The sequence below is a fragment of the Tupaia chinensis genome, unplaced genomic scaffold (genome assembly GCF_000334495.1).
Source record: "Tupaia chinensis unplaced genomic scaffold, TupChi_1.0 Scaffold141490_1, whole genome shotgun sequence".
NCBI classification, from domain to species: domain Eukaryota; kingdom Metazoa; phylum Chordata; class Mammalia; order Scandentia; family Tupaiidae; genus Tupaia; species Tupaia belangeri.
The window spans coordinates 585,226-604,373 of record NW_006201352.1 but is presented as its reverse complement, the minus strand read 5'-3'; the positions used below and the strand labels follow the sequence as shown (position 1 = coordinate 604,373).

At 45.2% G+C, this 19,148-nt stretch overlaps 1 protein-coding gene across 1 annotated transcript in view; it reads right to left on the bottom strand.

The window, feature by feature from the left end:
- Positions 1-19,148, bottom strand: part of SLC2A9 (solute carrier family 2 member 9) — a 273,661-nt gene that overhangs the window by 3,635 nt on the left and 250,878 nt on the right. The window contains exon 11 of the mRNA XM_014581981.2: positions 13,260-13,387. Within this exon, the coding sequence (XP_014437467.1) occupies positions 13,260-13,387 (128 nt within the window). The remainder of the gene's footprint in view (positions 1-13,259; positions 13,388-19,148) is intronic.

Sequence of the window (19,148 nt, the reverse complement as noted above, 5' to 3'; positions counted from 1 at the left end):
GTACCCGCTCTTATGCAGACATGGGGACTGCTAGAGGCATGCTCACCACTCCCTCCACTCTCACCTTGCATACACAATTAAAAGCACAGTCCTAATTAGTGGTCCTGAGGATGCCTGTGCTTAATAAAGGGCATCTGAAGGAGAGTGCTGCGAGGCTAGCTGAAGGAAGGAGAAGGGAGTAACACAGTGAAGTGAACAATGACTCAGCCTAGTTACAGGCTAGCTTTTTCATATGCATGCTCATTTCCTGCCCCCCCAAATCAGGCCTGTTTGGCCCCTCTTTACAGAACAGAAAATCGAGGTAGAGCGAGGTCATGCTACTTAACCAGGGTCCCAGCACTGGAAAGTAGCAGAGCTGGGAGTAAAAACTGTATAATACATCATTGTGTGCACGCGATTTGTTCAACACGAGACGGGCCTGCTCATGCTGAAAACTGTGTAGGTCTGGGGGTTGCTCTGGTGCTATTTCTCTGGCTATTTCAAATGCAATGCTTTAACTGATACCCTACTTTCTCCATCCAAGGTCTTGCTTTCTTCCACCTTTCTCAGCTGCTCTGTCCTTGATGCGCCTTAAACTAGATCTCCCCCATCCGTTTTCATCTGCTCTCTTTCAGAGATGTCCTTAAATTTTGGGTATCCCCACAGACCCCTTCTTGTTTTATAGTAGACTGTACATACTTTTATTTTTTAACTAGAAGAAATATATGGCTGCCAGAGAGAGGCAGAGGAGAAAGCACCCTTCATAGGGAATGATCACACCACAACCTCTTCTCCTCCATGACTTCCTCCCTTTCAGGATTTTGGGGATGCATGCCTATGCCCTGGCTTGTTTCTCAAGTTGCAGAGTCTGGGACTCTCATCACAGCTAGCCACGTGGAATCCTGTGGTTCTACACATGGAGCCAGCCAAGTTGTACTTACTTCTTTATTTAAAATTTAGTATATGTAAGATTTGGGGTGAGTGGGTGACTTAGTCATCTTGGGATGTCATAATGAAATACTGCAGACTGAGTGGCTTAAGCATCAGACTGAGTGGCTTAAGCATCAGACATTTATTTTCTCATAATTCTGGAGGCTGGAAGTGCAAAACCAAGGCGAGGACCTTCTCTCTGGCTTGCAGAAGGCTATTCTTGTTGTGCCTTCACAGAACACACAGTAAGAGTGAGAGAGAAATAGAGAGAGACACAGACTGGTCTTCCTTTCTCTTCCTGTAAGAATAGTAACCTCACCATGGGGACCTACCCTCATGACTTCATCTAAATCTAATTATCTTCTAAAGATCATTCTCCAAACACCATCTTATTGGTGCCTCAATTTATGAATTTGGCAGGTCGGGGGAGGGCAGAAACATTTGTCCTTAACAGTGAGGAGGCAGGCAGATGTGCTTAGCCACCATTTCAATAGACACTTCCAGGGGGACCAGCAGTTAGCGTAATGGGTATGTCACCGGACTCCCATGTAGTTGACCGTGGTTTGCGTCCCGGACCCGGTGACTTAAAACTCACGCCGGGTGCATGTGCATGCGTGCCCAAGATCCCGAGAGGAGAATGGAGGAGAAGGGATTGCGGCGTGACCATCCCCCCTGGGGGGTGATTTCTCGCTTTCTGTCTCTATGTCCCTCTCTGTCTGTCTGGCGAGCACACATGCCCTATAGCAGAAACCTCTAAAAAAAAAAAAAAACCCACAAAGTCATTAAATAAAGTGTGTTTTTTTTTTTTTTTGGAGAGATTTTCACTGTAGGGCGCGTGCACTCGCCAGACAGACAGAGAGAGACATAGAGACAGAAAGCGAGAAATCACCCCCCATGGGGGATGGTCACGCCGCAATCCCTTCTCCTCCATTCTCCTCTCGGGATCTTGGGCACGCATGCACATGCACCCGGCGTGAGTTTTAAGTCACCGGGTCTGGGACACGAACCACGGTCGACTACGTGGGAGTCCAGCGACATAACCATTACGCTAACTGCTGGTTCCCTGTTTTTTTTTTTTTTTTTTTTTTTTTGTTTTGTTTTGTTTTGTTTTAATAGACACTTCTGAGCTGAGTCTTGAAGGACAAGGTTGCAGTCTGTAGCTGCTTTGGGAGCCCAGTAGACAGAAGAAAGCACTATAGTGGCCAGATCAGTGACGTTCAGCATCCATGGGCCATGTACCCCTTTGAGAATCTGATAACAAGATCTCTTCTATAAAAAGGAAAAAGTTGATAGCATGCCGGGACATTTTCAACACTGCTTCTGGTTGTGTTGAGGCCCACCCATGGACCGCCTGGTGTCCACGTCCAGGTCATCAAGCCTGGCTTAGACGGCGGGTTCCATGATGATGGTATCCATGGCACTTGCTCTCCATTGTACCCAGCCCTACGCAGTGCTTGGCTCGTAGCAAGCACCATCTTAATAAAACTGTGTTGGAACAATAGTTAAACTAATTTAATCAGAGGACTTTTGTGGAGATTCATAAAGGTACGAAAAGGTGGGCTATGTAAATTCTTCTGTTTTGTTTCCCCTCCCACCCACAGATGAAGCAGTGGCTCACTGGGGGTTCGGGCACGTGGATGAGTCAGGTCTTGGGTTGCCATTGTGCATTAGGAAGACAGGAGCTTACACTGCCAAGACTTACAGCTCCAATTCGGCAAAGAACAGGCAAGGCCGTTCTCCTTTATGACAGGGTAGCCCTGAATCACTGGGATGCTCGTCAGGGAAGCTGGAAGGGAGCAGGGATCTTAATGTGCATCTTTGGGGATCATAACATGTATCTCTGGTGTGTGCCATGGCTCACGGGTCACCGTCATGACTGCACTTAAGGTTTTGTGGGAGTTTCCCAGGAATCTTTGAAGCAGACACTGATGCCATTTTGACTCAGCTTGCTCCACTGGACTCTCCATTTAGCATCTGCCAACATTTCCCAGTCCCAGCCTCCCTTCTCCCTGGCAAGCCTGCTCTTCTGTCCGTTCTCAGAAGTGACTCCACCATCTTCTCTTGCTAAGATGGATACATGGGAATCACCGTCGGCCATTCCTTCCTCTCTGTTTGTCTTTGCTCCTAGGTCCTGATGACTTTATCCTTTACTTCTTTTCTTTTAAAAAAATTTTTTTAAGAGAACTATTTATTTATTTAATTGCATTTGTTATTATTTTAAAATTTGACCAGAGACAGACAGAAAGAGAAAGGGAAAGTGAGAAAGCAAGTCACCAGGTCCGGGATTCGGACTGCAGTCAGCCATGTAGGAATCCAGCGCCCTTAGTCACCATGCCACCTGCCAGCTCCATTCTTTCTTTATTTTTCAAAGAATTATTTTTAATTTAATTTAATATTATTATTATTTTAAAATTTGCTATAGGACATGTGTGCTCACCAGAGAGAGAGAAAGAGAGAGAGATGGAAAGTGAGAAAGCAAGCTGCCAGGTCTAGAACTTGAACCACAGTCAACTATGTGGGAGTCTAGTGCCCTAACCACCATACCACCTGCTGGCCCACAATTTCCTTTTTTAAAAACATGTAATTGTTTCTAATCGAGGTAGAATTTACATAGAGCAGCTCACACAGATCATAAGAGTGCAGCTCACACAGATCATTGGAGTGCAGTTCAATAAACTTGGATAGAAGCACGTAGCTTAGTAACCAACACTTCCATCAAGACAGAGGGTTCTGCTACTCCAGAAAGCTCCTTTCCAGTCAGTTGCCGCCCATCCCCACAAACACACAAAATAACTACTGTTCAGGTCTCTGACACCTGGTTTTCTATCTTTGAACTTGTCCTCTTTAAGTGAGCAGCTGTCCCATATCCAGGCGCTACTAGGCAGCTGGTGCCTTTTCATTTATTTATTTATTTAATGTTTTTGCCAAAGACTATATGTTCTTGTCAGAGGGAAAATGAGAGGGAAGGTGAGAAATCATCCCCCCCTCCCCCCTGCAGGGGGAAGGCCATGCCACAATCCCTTCTCCATTCTCCTCTTGGGATTTTAGTCACGTACATACATGCACCCAGCATGTTTTGAGTCACCGGATCTGGGACTTGAACTATAGTTGACCATGCGAGAGTCCAGTGCCTTAACCACTACACTACCAACTGGCTCTGCCGATGTCTTTTACAAACCTCAAATAGGTCATGTTTTAAAATCATATAGTGGCTTCCCACGGTCCTTTGGATAAGCCCCAAATCCCTATCATTCCCTCAAAGTCTTGCAGAATTTGGCCGTGGCCTCCCTGCCCTGTCAGGAGTTACCTGTGACCCTCTCGGTTCCTTGGATGCTCCTCTGCCGGCTCAGGGCTCTACCCACCCTCTTCCTGCTCCCTATCAGGCCATGCCTCCCTCCACAGTCCCCACTCCTTTGCTTCCTCAGTTCCAGCTCTAAAGACCCATTCCTGACCAGCCTAGCTAGTGTCCTCCCCCAGTTTATTCCCTCCACGATACCCGAACTGCTCCTGCCATGAGAGACCTGTCTGTTCTTTTCTGCAACATAAGGGCAGACGGTGCCTCTCTTGCCCCTGCTCTGCCTCCAGGGCCCCGCAAAATGCTAGTGAGGATAGGACCGAGTGAAAGATGTTCTCTCCCTCCCTTCACACCCAGGGAGCATCATCTAGCCTATCCAGAGGAGTGAGAAGCAGCTCTGTTTGCTTTAGAGCCCATGATTCTAGATATGCATCAGCTTTCTCCTCCCTTTACAGAGGGATTTGGGATATGCCCTAATATTTTTCAGGTTAGAAAGAATAATTTTCTCTCTTCCAGATTTTATTGAACTCAAACAGAATTTTATTACTTCAGTGGAATCAAGCAGGCATATATTTGCATGCAATTTTCTCTGAATCCGAAAATATTGGTGTTAACGTCAGGGACTGAGTTGTCTGGCATACATGGGAATCACCGTCGGCCATTCCTTCCTCTCTGTTTGTCTTTGCTCCTAGGTCCTGATGACTTTATCCTTTACTTCTTTTCTTTTAAAAAAATTTTTTTAAGAGAACTATTTATTTATTTAATTGCATTTGTTATTATTTTAAAATTTGACCAGAGACAGACAGAAAGAGAAAGGGAAAGTGAGAAAGCAAGTCACCAGGTCCGGGATTCGGACTGCAGTCAGCCATGTAGGAATCCAGCGCCCTTAGTCACCATGCCACCTGCCAGCTCCATTCTTTCTTTATTTTTCAAAGAATTATTTTTAATTTAATTTAATATTATTATTATTTTAAAATTTGCTATAGGACATGTGTGCTCACCAGAGAGAGAGAAAGAGAGAGAGATGGAAAGTGAGAAAGCAAGCTGCCAGGTCTAGAACTTGAACCACAGTCAACTATGTGGGAGTCTAGTGCCCTAACCACCATACCACCTGCTGGCCCACAATTTCCTTTTTTAAAAACATGTAATTGTTTCTAATCGAGGTAGAATTTACATAGAGCAGCTCACACAGATCATAAGAGTGCAGCTCACACAGATCATTGGAGTGCAGTTCAATAAACTTGGATAGAAGCACGTAGCTTAGTAACCAACACTTCCATCAAGACAGAGGGTTCTGCTACTCCAGAAAGCTCCTTTCCAGTCAGTTGCCGCCCATCCCCACAAACACACAAAATAACTACTGTTCAGGTCTCTGACACCTGGTTTTCTATCTTTGAACTTGTCCTCTTTAAGTGAGCAGCTGTCCCATATCCAGGCGCTACTAGGCAGCTGGTGCCTTTTCATTTATTTATTTATTTAATGTTTTTGCCAAAGACTATATGTTCTTGTCAGAGGGAAAATGAGAGGGAAGGTGAGAAATCATCCCCCCCTCCCCCCTGCAGGGGGAAGGCCATGCCACAATCCCTTCTCCATTCTCCTCTTGGGATTTTAGTCACGTACATACATGCACCCAGCATGTTTTGAGTCACCGGATCTGGGACTTGAACTATAGTTGACCATGCGAGAGTCCAGTGCCTTAACCACTACACTACCAACTGGCTCTGCCGATGTCTTTTACAAACCTCAAATAGGTCATGTTTTAAAATCATATAGTGGCTTCCCACGGTCCTTTGGATAAGCCCCAAATCCCTATCATTCCCTCAAAGTCTTGCAGAATTTGGCCGTGGCCTCCCTGCCCTGTCAGGAGTTACCTGTGACCCTCTCGGTTCCTTGGATGCTCCTCTGCCGGCTCAGGGCTCTACCCACCCTCTTCCTGCTCCCTATCAGGCCATGCCTCCCTCCACAGTCCCCACTCCTTTGCTTCCTCAGTTCCAGCTCTAAAGACCCATTCCTGACCAGCCTAGCTAGTGTCCTCCCCCAGTTTATTCCCTCCACGATACCCGAACTGCTCCTGCCATGAGAGACCTGTCTGTTCTTTTCTGCAACATAAGGGCAGACGGTGCCTCTCTTGCCCCTGCTCTGCCTCCAGGGCCCCGCAAAATGCTAGTGAGGATAGGACCGAGTGAAAGATGTTCTCTCCCTCCCTTCACACCCAGGGAGCATCATCTAGCCTATCCAGAGGAGTGAGAAGCAGCTCTGTTTGCTTTAGAGCCCATGATTCTAGATATGCATCAGCTTTCTCCTCCCTTTACAGAGGGATTTGGGATATGCCCTAATATTTTTCAGGTTAGAAAGAATAATTTTCTCTCTTCCAGATTTTATTGAACTCAAACAGAATTTTATTACTTCAGTGGAATCAAGCAGGCATATATTTGCATGCAATTTTCTCTGAATCCGAAAATATTGGTGTTAACGTCAGGGACTGAGTTGTCTGCAGGCTTTATACCAAACTTCCCAAGCAGCTCTGATGTTGACCACAGCAGGGACCCAGACGAGAGAGCAGCTTGTGGCTAGGGATAGAGGAACAGAGAGTGATAGCCAGCTCACCAGGTGTCAAGGTTTTCCACCTCGACTCCACATTCTAGAATAGTTTGCAGGAAAGGCAGAGGAGTGCATGAAAAAGGGGAGAGTGTGTAACATTTTTGGGTGACCACGTGAGAAGACAAACTCGGAACAACCTGCCCCCAGTTGACGGCTCTGTTGGCAGGGTGGAGCCGAGCTTCCAGCACTTCTCAGGAGCTGTTCTTTCCTGTCTGGTGTGCTTGGGTCTCCTCTCAAGTGACCCTAGGAGGGCATGGCAGGAAGCACCTTTCACAGTACGAGGAACAGGCATGGCAGACATCGCTGTATGTCCACACGCAGACGCTGAAATCTTGACTTTAGCTGTAATTCTTTTGACAGTCCTGCTGCAAAATTGGGGCAATTTTCTTGTCTTACAGACATAAAAATCACAGCTCAGAAAGCAGTCAAAGTCAGAAAAAGTTTGACTAGCCCCGCCAGTGTATGTGTGTGTAGTATGTTTCTTGGCATACTGTCATTATTGGAACGTGCAAGGGTCTCCTTTTATTTATGTTATTTGTTTTTATTCTTTTCACCCTCAAGCTCCACATTCTCTTTTTTGCCCTACAATGGCCTCCATCCAACTGTGGACAAGCTCAATTTTACATGTTTGATAAATGTCTTCAAATTCACCTATTCTCTCTCTCTCTATCATCTATGTCATCTATCCTATCACCTCTGTGTCTTCGTCTCTGTGAAAAGCCATGGTGGTGTTTTACATGTGTGTTTTGAGTTTCCATAATGGCATGTGGCATGTGGGCCCCAGCCTTCACTCAGCCCTTCTCCTTTCAGCACAAGGCTTGGATGCGGTTGTCTATGTGGCTGCTCAATGTCCAGCTCTCATTGCAGCGTCACTCCTTTGCAGTGTATGACTGCTAGGTTTTGTTCATGTTTCCCCCTGGCATGGCTACCTAGGTTACCTTTCAGTCCTCAGGCATTTCTGTGTCCTGTACATTCTCGCCTCTCTTAATTTCTCCGTGATTCCTTTGGGCAGTTGCATTTCTATAGGTAAGGCATGGCTATGAGACTTTCGTTCAAGAGAGTTCTTTGGTGGTGGCACATATTGCTGCCAGATTGAGGCCTTAAAGAGCAAATATGAGATTTGCCACATCCCATTACCTGCCGCAGGAGCAGTTGTTGCCAGGGAAGGGGCCCTGCTGGCTAGCATCCTGGGAAGCCCTGGAGTGGGTGCCCAGCTCCCTACAGTGAACATCTAGTGTGAGTGAGAAGGCGTCTTGGATGTTTTATAGCCACTGACTTTTGAGGGCTGTTTCCTCCTGCAGCAAAACCCAGCCTATCCTGACTAATATGTGGGGGTAATAAGACCTTCCATCGCATGACTACATGGGCAACCTGGCACATAGTATATGCTTAATTCATGGTCACTGTTACCTTCCTGACCCCCTCCTTGGTAGGCAATCCAGATAGGTAGGCTGAGTTAGCATGTATTTTATGTGACTGAAAATGAAATTGGATCCTAGACACATGGTATAGAAAATATCTTGAGAAAAATGCAGCGCTACATTTCTATTTGAAAGAAACTATAGACGGGCTATGATTTGTCAAATATGTGCAAAGTGAAATTAAGGTCAGATGGATCCAATTTCAGCTGAAGACCTCTCTGGAATAGGTGCATGTGTTTGTATCTCTATATCTCTATGTATAGCATCTCTTGGGGTCCACTGGGGATTGGTTCCATGAATCCCATGGATACAAAAATCTGTGGATATTGAGTTTCTTATATGAAATGAAGTAGTGTTTGCATATAACCAACTCACATCTTCTTATATACTTTATCTCTAGATTACTGTATTACTTAATAGAATGTAAATACTATGTTAATAGCTGTCATACTGTAGTGGTTTTTAACTTATATTATTTTTATTGTTGTATTTTTTATGTTTTCCCAAATGTTTTTGATCTGCAGTTGATTAAATCTGCAGTTGCAGAGCCCATTGGTATGAAAGGCCGCCTGTATATATTTTTGGACAAATTATCTACTCAAACCCAGTTAAAATGCACTTCTAGGATAGTGTCACCTGCTGAATACCTGAGGGCTCCCTTTTCCTTAGTCTTTACAAGGGAGGATAAGAAATCAGCTCTGTAATTTCTCAGGGGAGTGACCTAGGAGATCACTACCTCTCTTTGAATTTTTCTCCTTATCTGGTCAAAGGGGGACGATGAAAACATTACCTCCTAGCATTGAGAGTATTGCCTAGCATACATGCAGCAAATGCTCAATAATCACTCATGTTAAAGTGGCATGACAGTGCTCTTAACTCCCAAACTCTGGCAGGAAGTGAGAAACCATTTTTGGTCTGGGGGTACAGTGAGATCTTTCACATGGTTTCCCCCAAATTACTCTGAAGATAATGACCTACTTTACAGATATATGAAGCCTTGTTGTGGGCTATGGGAAAACTCTGGAATTTCTCCACTTAACTGTAAAGGCAGTGGGGAAACCAGAATTGACAGAAGTGACTTGAAATGACTTTTCTCCACAATAATGAATATTTTCTGACCCTCGTCTATGCTGGCTTTGAGTCAAGCCAGAAAAAACCCTTTATGGGTTGAAATCATTCGAAAAGACAACTCGTTATGTTCTGACTGCAGCCAGGTGAAGATGCCCTCAGGACGGGAGTAAATGAGTATGAGGGCTTTTTCAGTTCCACATCCATGGCATCTCCTGTAGTGTGTGAGTTTTTCTTTTTCTTTCTCTTTTTCTTTTTCTCTTTCTTTTTTTTTTCAGATCATAGATTAGTTTATTTTTAACACCCATCATGCCATGAATTCATAGGGAATATGTTCTAATAGCTCAGCCTCCTTTCCATTGGTTCTCACCAAGTGTGCTTCTCTGGGTGGAGCAGCTGGCACTTCAGTTGAACCCAGGTCCCTTTCTCTTGGGCCTCCTACTTTTTGTGGTCATTTCCCTTCACACATTTTAGGAAGCTATCTCTGCTCTTAGAATGCTTAATATGCTCAGTATACACATTAATTTTCTTGGCAAGAGTCTTGTCCTTAACTTATTTGTTTACAACAATGCCAACAGCATGCTGGGTAACATTGCAGACTTCCAGTATTGCCACGGTCACATTTGTGGGCATTCCTTTTTGAACAGTACCCTTTCCCTTGATGTCTGCAATATCACCTTTCTTATAGATTGGCATATATATTGTGAAAGGAATTACTCCATGTTTTCTAAAAGGCCTAGAGAACATATATCGGATGCCTCTCCTCTTTTCCTTTGTGTTCGTCATTTTGGTAAATTACTGGAAGATGGCGGTTCCAGCCAAAAGGAAGGCCATAGTGGTTGAGTTCAAAGATGGGACAGCTGTTGCCAAAGATGCTTTGAAAGCTACACTGTGTGTCAGCCTTCTAATTCTGAGATTGAGAAGATTATAGGGAGTGTCAAAGGACAGCATAAACAAGGCAGATGTGATGGAGTGGAGGGATTGGGTTCTGGGCTGACCTTGTCTAGTTCCTGGGCCTCAGCGTTCTCATCGTAAAATATCAAGGATGAGAAACTCCAGCTCAAGAGCCTGAGAGTGTTAAGGTCACAGAAAGTTATGCACAGGGGACCCAGCACAGAGTAACTGCTCTGAAACGGTGAATGTGCAGAGGAGTGGCCATCACATGGGCTTGGGGTGGGGAGAGTGGAGTATGGTGAACTGGAAATACTGGCCTTTTCTCACCCAAGATGGCAGCAGGATCTCCAGGATGTGTTGGGCAGATAATAAACCACATCTAGAACAGTTGGTCTGGAGGAGAGAGAGGATTGAAGTGGTTTCTAAGAATAAAAGATGTGTATCTGATAGATCCTCACTTTCTCCAGGTAGTTTCACCTGGTATCTTGGGCAGCAGGGAGCCTTGGTAGGCACTGGAGAAAGACAGCTTCACTCTCTTTCTATAAATGTTCGTAAATGCTTGCAAAGTCCTTGTCTTTTTTGTTCTTGACCCAAGATAAATCTCTAACCTCATTTCCTACCTCTAGTGTCTTTGCTCAGTCTGTCCCAGCCATCCCAGACTCCTTGCTGTTCCTTACACAGGCCAAACATAGCTTTGTCTCAGGAACGTTGCACTTGCTATTTCTCTAGCTTAGACTTTGCCGTTCACAGACATCTCCGCTCCCTCACTCCACTCAGGTCTGCTAAAAATGTCACCTTTGAGGTGCCTTCACAGACCACCGTGACTAAAAGAGCGTGTCTGCCTTCATCACTTTTCTGGCCAATTGCGGGACCGTGGAACACAGGCTTTGCTTTCATTCTACTGCCATTGACAAAAATGGTGCCCAGCACACAGTAGGGGCTTGATAAATATGTTTTGAAATAACGAGTGAGTGAATGATTAGATTTTTTAACTACACAAAAAGAACTTTTTCTAATTCCTGAGTATGTGGCAATTTTCCCACCAATCACTGCCACTCTTGGGACAATGACCCCATTAGTTGTAGTTATGATGAGGACAGGGAGGACATTAGATGGGTGGCAGATGTGCAGTGTGCATTGAAACTATTATATAGAAATTGTCTAACATTGATGAGCACATTGCAAAATTGCTAAGATTTCAGGCATTTTAGGCATTTTCTTTTTAAAAATTTTTTTTAAGTTTTTTTTTTTTATGAAAAAATAAGGTGGTGTGTACTTGGTGGAGAGACAGAGAGAGGGAAAATGAGAAATTACCCCCTAAGGGATGACCATGCTGCAATACTTTCTTCATTCTCCTCTCAAGATTTTGGGCATACACCCACATATGCCCAGCATTTTTCAGATGCTGGGTCTAGGACTCAAACTTCAGAATTGGTCATGTGGGGGACCAGCAGTTAGCGTAATGACTATGTCGCTGAACTCCCATGTAGTCAACCATGGTTAGAGTACCAGACCTGGTGGCTTAAACTCATGCTGGAGCAGGGAGCCTTGGTAGGCACTGGAGAAAGACAGCTTCACTCTCTTTCTATAAATGTTCGTAAATGCTTGCAAAGTCCTTGTCTTTTTTGTTCTTGACCCAAGATAAATCTCTAACCTCATTTCCTACCTCTAGTGTCTTTGCTCAGTCTGTCCCAGCCATCCCAGACTCCTTGCTGTTCCTTACACAGGCCAAACATAGCTTTGTCTCAGGAACGTTGCACTTGCTATTTCTCTAGCTTAGACTTTGCCGTTCACAGACATCTCCGCTCCCTCACTCCACTCAGGTCTGCTAAAAATGTCACCTTTGAGGTGCCTTCACAGACCACCGTGACTAAAAGAGCGTGTCTGCCTTCATCACTTTTCTGGCCAATTGCGGGACCGTGGAACACAGGCTTTGCTTTCATTCTACTGCCATTGACAAAAATGGTGCCCAGCACACAGTAGGGGCTTGATAAATATGTTTTGAAATAACGAGTGAGTGAATGATTAGATTTTTTAACTACACAAAAAGAACTTTTTCTAATTCCTGAGTATGTGGCAATTTTCCCACCAATCACTGCCACTCTTGGGACAATGACCCCATTAGTTGTAGTTATGATGAGGACAGGGAGGACATTAGATGGGTGGCAGATGTGCAGTGTGCATTGAAACTATTATATAGAAATTGTCTAACATTGATGAGCACATTGCAAAATTGCTAAGATTTCAGGCATTTTAGGCATTTTCTTTTTAAAAATTTTTTTTAAGTTTTTTTTTTTTATGAAAAAATAAGGTGGTGTGTACTTGGTGGAGAGACAGAGAGAGGGAAAATGAGAAATTACCCCCTAAGGGATGACCATGCTGCAATACTTTCTTCATTCTCCTCTCAAGATTTTGGGCATACACCCACATATGCCCAGCATTTTTCAGATGCTGGGTCTAGGACTCAAACTTCAGAATTGGTCATGTGGGGGACCAGCAGTTAGCGTAATGACTATGTCGCTGAACTCCCATGTAGTCAACCATGGTTAGAGTACCAGACCTGGTGGCTTAAACTCATGCTGGGCATGTCTGCTTGTGTGCCCAAGATCCCGAGAGGAGAATGGAGGAGAAGGGATTGTGGTGTGGCCTTCCCGCCTGGAGGGTGATTTCTTGCTTTTGGTCTCTCTGTCTCTCTCTGTCTTTCTGGCAAGCACACATGCCCTATAGCAAAATCATCTCCAAAAAGAAAAAAAAGAATTGGCCATGTGGGAGCCAGTTCCTTAACCACCATGCCATTCCAGGTTTGAGATTCTAACCAAGTTTCCTTGCATACCCTCAGCAATGGGTAGTCCACTCCTTCTGTGGCAGCCTAGAACATTTAAGTGCAGCTCTAGGAAGGCACAGGAGAAAGAAAGGGGATGAGTTTGACCAAAGCACAATTTCTTCCTTCCTTGGGGCAATAGCTGAATTTCTGGTTGAGAAAGAGAGATCAACCTCTGCTCTATAAATTGCCCCTGTGAGGGGGCAGAATCAAAGAGCATTCCATGGGCAACATTCCTTGTTGGTCATACCTGAATGAATGGAAAGAGAAGCCCGACAACAAAGTTGGAGAGCCAGTTGACGGTGCCTGCGATCATAAAGGCAGCTGGCCGCTGTGATTGCTGGAAGAACTCACCGGTCAAGATGAATGGGATGCCACCTGCAATATCAGAGCCAGGACACAGAATTAATCACCCTGAGAAGGTCACGCCATCAACCTCCACCTCTACATGCTGGGCTGTAGAACCACTGCGTGGCTAGAGGCTGTTTCCTTGGCAAAAGTTGGCTCTGCCCATTTCAGTGAAAGCTTTATAAGTGGGTGCTGGAGTCAGATAGCCCTTACTCCTTAAGCCGGAACATACACAAGCCACTTCTCTGATCTGACACATCAAAATGAGAGATTCATCCTTTTGGCTCTCCAAATGCCACAAATCAAGCTATGATCCATCTTAAGTTGAGTGTGACATGTACAAATTAGAATTATAATGCAATCAATATATATGGAATATGCCATCTCAGAAATGTTTACCATTTGATTTTCAGAAAAATTGAGTCAGACAAGTATTGGTTACTATGTCCCTGGGTGAGAAACCTGAATCCCAGAGAGATCACTTGACTTGCCTTAGTTTATATGTCTTGTCAGAACTCAGGATTGGACTCCGGCCCCTAAATTTCAGCTTTTTCCTGCTAGCCCTTTCTTGAGAGAGGACAGCAGCCCCTGCCTAACCTATTGTCCTTTTGTCTTCCTAATTCCCCATGACCGAATGTGTGCTGGGCCCCTGTTCCTGAGCTGCTCCACAGCTCAGTGGAGACATGACCGACATTGGGGCAGGACAATTCTTTGAGACTGTTCTGTACAATTGCAGGTTGTTGTTCACACTCACATTCCGATGCCAGGAGTTTCTCCATGACAGCCCATGAGACTTCCATGGACTTTATTTTCTTTTTAAGTGTTTGCCATAGGGCATGTGTGCTCACCAGAGAGTGAGAGGGAAAAATGAAAAATAACTCCCCAGGGGGTATGGCCACACCACAGTCCCTTCTCCTCCATTCTCCTCTTGGAATTTCTAGGCATGTACATACATGCCTGGTGTGATTTTCAAGTCACCAGGTCTGGGACTTGAACTGCAGTTGACCATGTGGTAGTCCAATACTTTAACCACTATGCGACCTGCTGGCCTCAACTTCCACATGCTTTTAAATGCCCTTGAGGTAGCATTCCTGGAACAGAATCTCTGCGCTCTGTACCCTCCCATTCCCATATGAGTGAGACTGAGGGTCCTGTTTCCAGCCCCAGGAATGGGGCTCAGCATGACTGCTGGGGTTTGGTCTGCACTATCCAGGTCCACTGAAGTCACTAGTCTGCCAATCAGAGTGAGGGACCTTGACATTCCTGCAGTCAAGTTAGAATTGGTAGTGGAGGGGGAATCCCTGAAGAATCTCAGCCAAGCTTTAAGGAGACATGGAAAATGGTTTGAAAATCACTAGACTGGAGACATTCATTCTGTCAACATTCAGTGACTTATTTACAGAGCTGGGGCTGGTCCCACTTTGCTGGTAGAGTGCAAAATATCTCTGTTTCTGTAGGACTCTATTGTCTGGTGAGGGTGCTAGGATGACTTGTTCATTAAAAATGGAGTGAGTGAATGAGTAAATAAGTGCTAAATGTCATAAGCACTGCAGAGGAGATGCACAGGGCAATGTGGGCGTGGGAGCTTATTCTAGCAGTGGTCAGAGAAGGGGTCTCTGGGGAGATGATGGTAAAGATGTGGGTCGAAGGAGATGTAGCTCATAAGGTTCTGTGGAAGATCATGTCAGGTAGAGGGATGGTTGGACAGCGGGGCTGTGAGTGAAAGGATTACGTCAAGGTCTGGACAAGGGTCAATCTGTCTGGACACCTAAGAGAGGAAGAAAGAAATGGGATGAAGTGGAAAGATGAGGGTCAATAAAGCAGCCTCTTTTAGATAAAGAAAAGGGGTTTGCTATTGAAGAAAACCACCAAGGGCTTCTAGCAGAGACTGAAGGAATCAATCAGCATTTCAGAGAGATCATTGCTGTTGCAGAAAGGACTGCAGGGTGTATGAGTAAATGCAGAAGACAGCAGGGAAGTTCATGGAGGAGCGCTCAGATGATGGCAGTGGAGAGAGAAGGAAGAGTTCAAATTCAGATTCTAAATCATCCTGTGGAGGCAAGGCTTAAGTGTCAGCGCTAAGCAAAGCATAATCACTCATCCTCAAGTTGACTTACCCAATAACCCAGGGTCAAGGGCCACAGAGCCAGGGCCAACTTAAGCTTGTCTCTCTACAGAACTTCCACTCCTTAACAGCTCTGCTCTGCAGCCAGCAAGCCTCAGATGCCAATAAATCATCATTTACTCAGGATGGACTGTCCTGCACTTCTCACTAGACCACCCCTCCAGGGTATATACCTTCTCCATTTGCCAGACATTTCTGATAGGGAGTAGATGCACCATCAATATTTATGTATTTAATTAAATGCTCACAATTTGATTTGGCAAAGAATTGATGTGCTGTTTTTCACTGATAAAGCGATTCTTCATTTTTTGAAGGTATATATAAAAATGTGGGAAAACGTTTGCTCCACACAGAAATGTGATAAAACCAGCCTTCAGGTCTGCAGAGTGCAGGATGTTGTATTGTCACAAAGAGTTTGCCTCACACATCCCATCAGTCCACCCAACACCGAGAGTCTCTCGTGGCCTGTTTCTTCAAATCCAGGGCGAAATGTGAGAGAATGAGCTTTGATAGAGGCGCAGAATAGATTTCTAGTGGGCACTTTGCTTTGCTTTATTTTTCAAAATGAAAATAGCTTTTACTGTTTTTTTTTTTCCTGATTATTGTGATATGTGCTCACTCAAAATAATTAAAGACAACATATAACAAGAAAAAAGTATAGAAAGGACTAAAATCACCCCTAAACCTTCCACCCGGAGATGATCTCTATTTGTATTTTGGTACTTGGTGCCAACACAGAATGCTCTATGCAGAAGATTGGGGCTAGTCTGATATTTCTTCTTTAGGTGACTCGCTTCTTCTGCTAGCACCCTGAAGAAATGTTTCCTTATCCTTGAAATTCACTTACTTAACTACACCATATCTGGTGCTCAGCTCTCTGTACCAATTTTTTGTAGAACACAGTGTGTCCTTTTACGAATATTTCTGATAGCACATGCACACAGAGAGAGGAAAAGAGACTGATGGGAAGAGATAAAGCCAGGACCAGCAGTTGGCGTAATGGCTATGTTGCTAGTCAACCGTGGTTCAAGTCCCAGTCCCGGTGGTTTAAACTCATGCCGGGCGTGTGTGCATGCATGCCCAAGATCCCGAGAGGAGAATGGAGGAGAAGGGGTTGCGGTGTGGCCATCCCCCCTGGGGGATGATTTTTCACTTGCTCTTTTTTCGGCGGCGGGCCCCGCCCGCTAGAAAAAAAAAAAAAAAAAAAAAAAGAAGAAGAAAGAGATAAAGCATCTCCAATGTGGTGTGATCAAGCCACAATCCCTACCCTTCCATTTCTCCATCCCATTAGGATTTGGTGCACACATGCACATATGCCTGGCATGTTTCTCAAGCTGCTGGGGCTGGGATTTGAACTGTGGTAGGGCATGTGCGATCTGGCTCCTAATATACAGTGCTTTAAACACTGTGCTACAGAGCCTACCCCACCAGTGGACTACTTTCTTCAAATTAGTACAAAGTCTTGGAAAATGGAAGGGCTCAACACCTTTAAGAAGGCTACTGTGGGCGGAAGGTAATCTTGATCTTTCCCCAGGATGGCTGACTCACTTCCTCACTCTATTTATTCTCTCTCCTCCCTCCCCCACTTCAGGGTGTTAGTGAGAGTTCTTAGGGTGGGTCTCTTTCTCTGGTTGGTGTTGTTTTCTAGAGAAGACAGGAATATCCTGTGCTATACTCCGACTGCCAGTTTTCAAGGTCTGTGTTCTAGTTCTGGTCTGGTTGCTGTTGGCCATTTCTTTTCTTTCTGTATGAATGTTTGCTTTGGTGGTATTCTGGGTCTTTTTTTTGTATTGCTCTTTTTGTGAGGTATATGAGAGGAGGAAATTCTGCAACAAAGTCCTACATGACCATGCTTACCTAAAGTCCCTCACAATCAGTCTTTTAAAGGTCAGCTATTGGTGTTTCTTGTGGTAGGTGTGTAGATGCTACTCCTCTTTGAATGATATGCTTCAAAACGAAAGGACAGTTAAAAGTAATCTCTTCTTGTAAGGAATTAAAAAAATTGTTGGCTTATTTTTAAAATTTTAATGTTTTCTAAGACAGGATCTTGTTGCCATTTGCCTACCACAGCCTCCCAGCTGGGACTGTAGGTACATACCATCATGCCTGGCAGATTTTTTAGACAGAGTCTCATTATGTTGCTGAGGTCAGTCTTTTTTTTGGAGAGGTTTTTGCTATAGGGTGCGTGCACTTGTCAGAAAGACAGAGAGAGACAGAGAGACAGAAAGTGAGAAATCAGCCCCCGGGGGGATGGATGGCCACACCACAATCCGTTCTCCATTCTCCTCTCGGGATCTTGGGCATGCACACACATGTGCCTGGCATGATTTTAAGCCACCGGGTCCGGGATTCGAATCACGGTTGACTACATGGGAGTTCGACGTCATAGCCATTATGCTAACTGCTGGTCCCACCCAGGTCAGCCTTGAGCTTGTGATTCTCCTGAGTTGCTGGGATTACAGTCATGATCCACCTCACCGAGCCTTTAGGTTGGACTGGGAATTGAACCCAGGCCACTCCCATGGTTCCAGATTGCGGAGCACAGAGTTCTAGCCACATGGGCTGCTGCAGTTGAGCCATTGTAAAGAATTTGCAGAAGTGAGTGCCTTCTTTAAAATTCTCTGGTTTGGGGCCTCTATTTTTGTGGCCACTATTCACACAAAAAATGTGCCTGTCTAATCTCGTGCATAGGAAAAATGACAAGTTACCCAGAGCCATTGGTCTGAACTGAAAGAGCAAGGGCAGTTCCCTCGTTTAGCACAGGGACATGTGCAGCAAAAATTCCTTCAGGACTACCCAGTCCAGACCTATTCCCACCTTTCCGGTGGGAAGACTGAGGCCAGAGAGGCGTAGGAGCCCGGGTTCCTGAACAAGCCTATCTGCTCCATTCAGGGCCCTCCTTGGGATTGCCCAGCACCTGCCCATGCTCAGACCATGCTCCCCGCTAGAAACTCCCCCCAGGCCTTGGTAAACTTCAGGGCACACAGGATGTTGTCATTTACTCGGCACAGGCATGGCTCACCATATGCAGTAACTGAGCCCCAGTACTTTCTGTCCCTGCCTCACAGCCTAGCTTCAGTTTGAGCAGGTAACCTGCAAAAGATTGGTGCAAGACTGAGGCTGCCTGCACATGGGACATACTTCCTAAAGAGATGAAAGGAGACTTCTCCAATGTCCATTTAACAAGGCAGAAGAGGGAGATCTCTTCATCACTGCCTTATTCTCTGCCACAGCTTCTTGTGTAGTTCTTTCCACAAACTGCACCATCTTACTTATTTTTTTTTTATTGCCTATTGATGGGGGTCTTTGAGGGGAGGCATCTTGTCCGCTTTGCTCCCTGTTGCTTTCTCCATGGTAATACTCTGTCTCCGAGTTGGTGCTCTGTAGATATTGCCGAATGGGTGAATGGACAGGAAATGGCAGTTAAGCAGCTCTGTTAAGGATGGGGGGAAATTCATTACATGGTCAAGGGTTGGGGTCAGCTTGGCAAAGGACATGAGTGGGTGTAAAGGGTATCCATTTGGTGGGAGTTGAGACTGAGAATGGGAAGGCAGTGGCAGCATCGTCCATGAGAATTTTAGGGGTGGACCACAGAGCATTGAGGCCACCGTGCAGAAGCTGGGGGTTGCAGGTAGAAGCAGCAGGCCCTCTGGAAGGCTTCAGCAG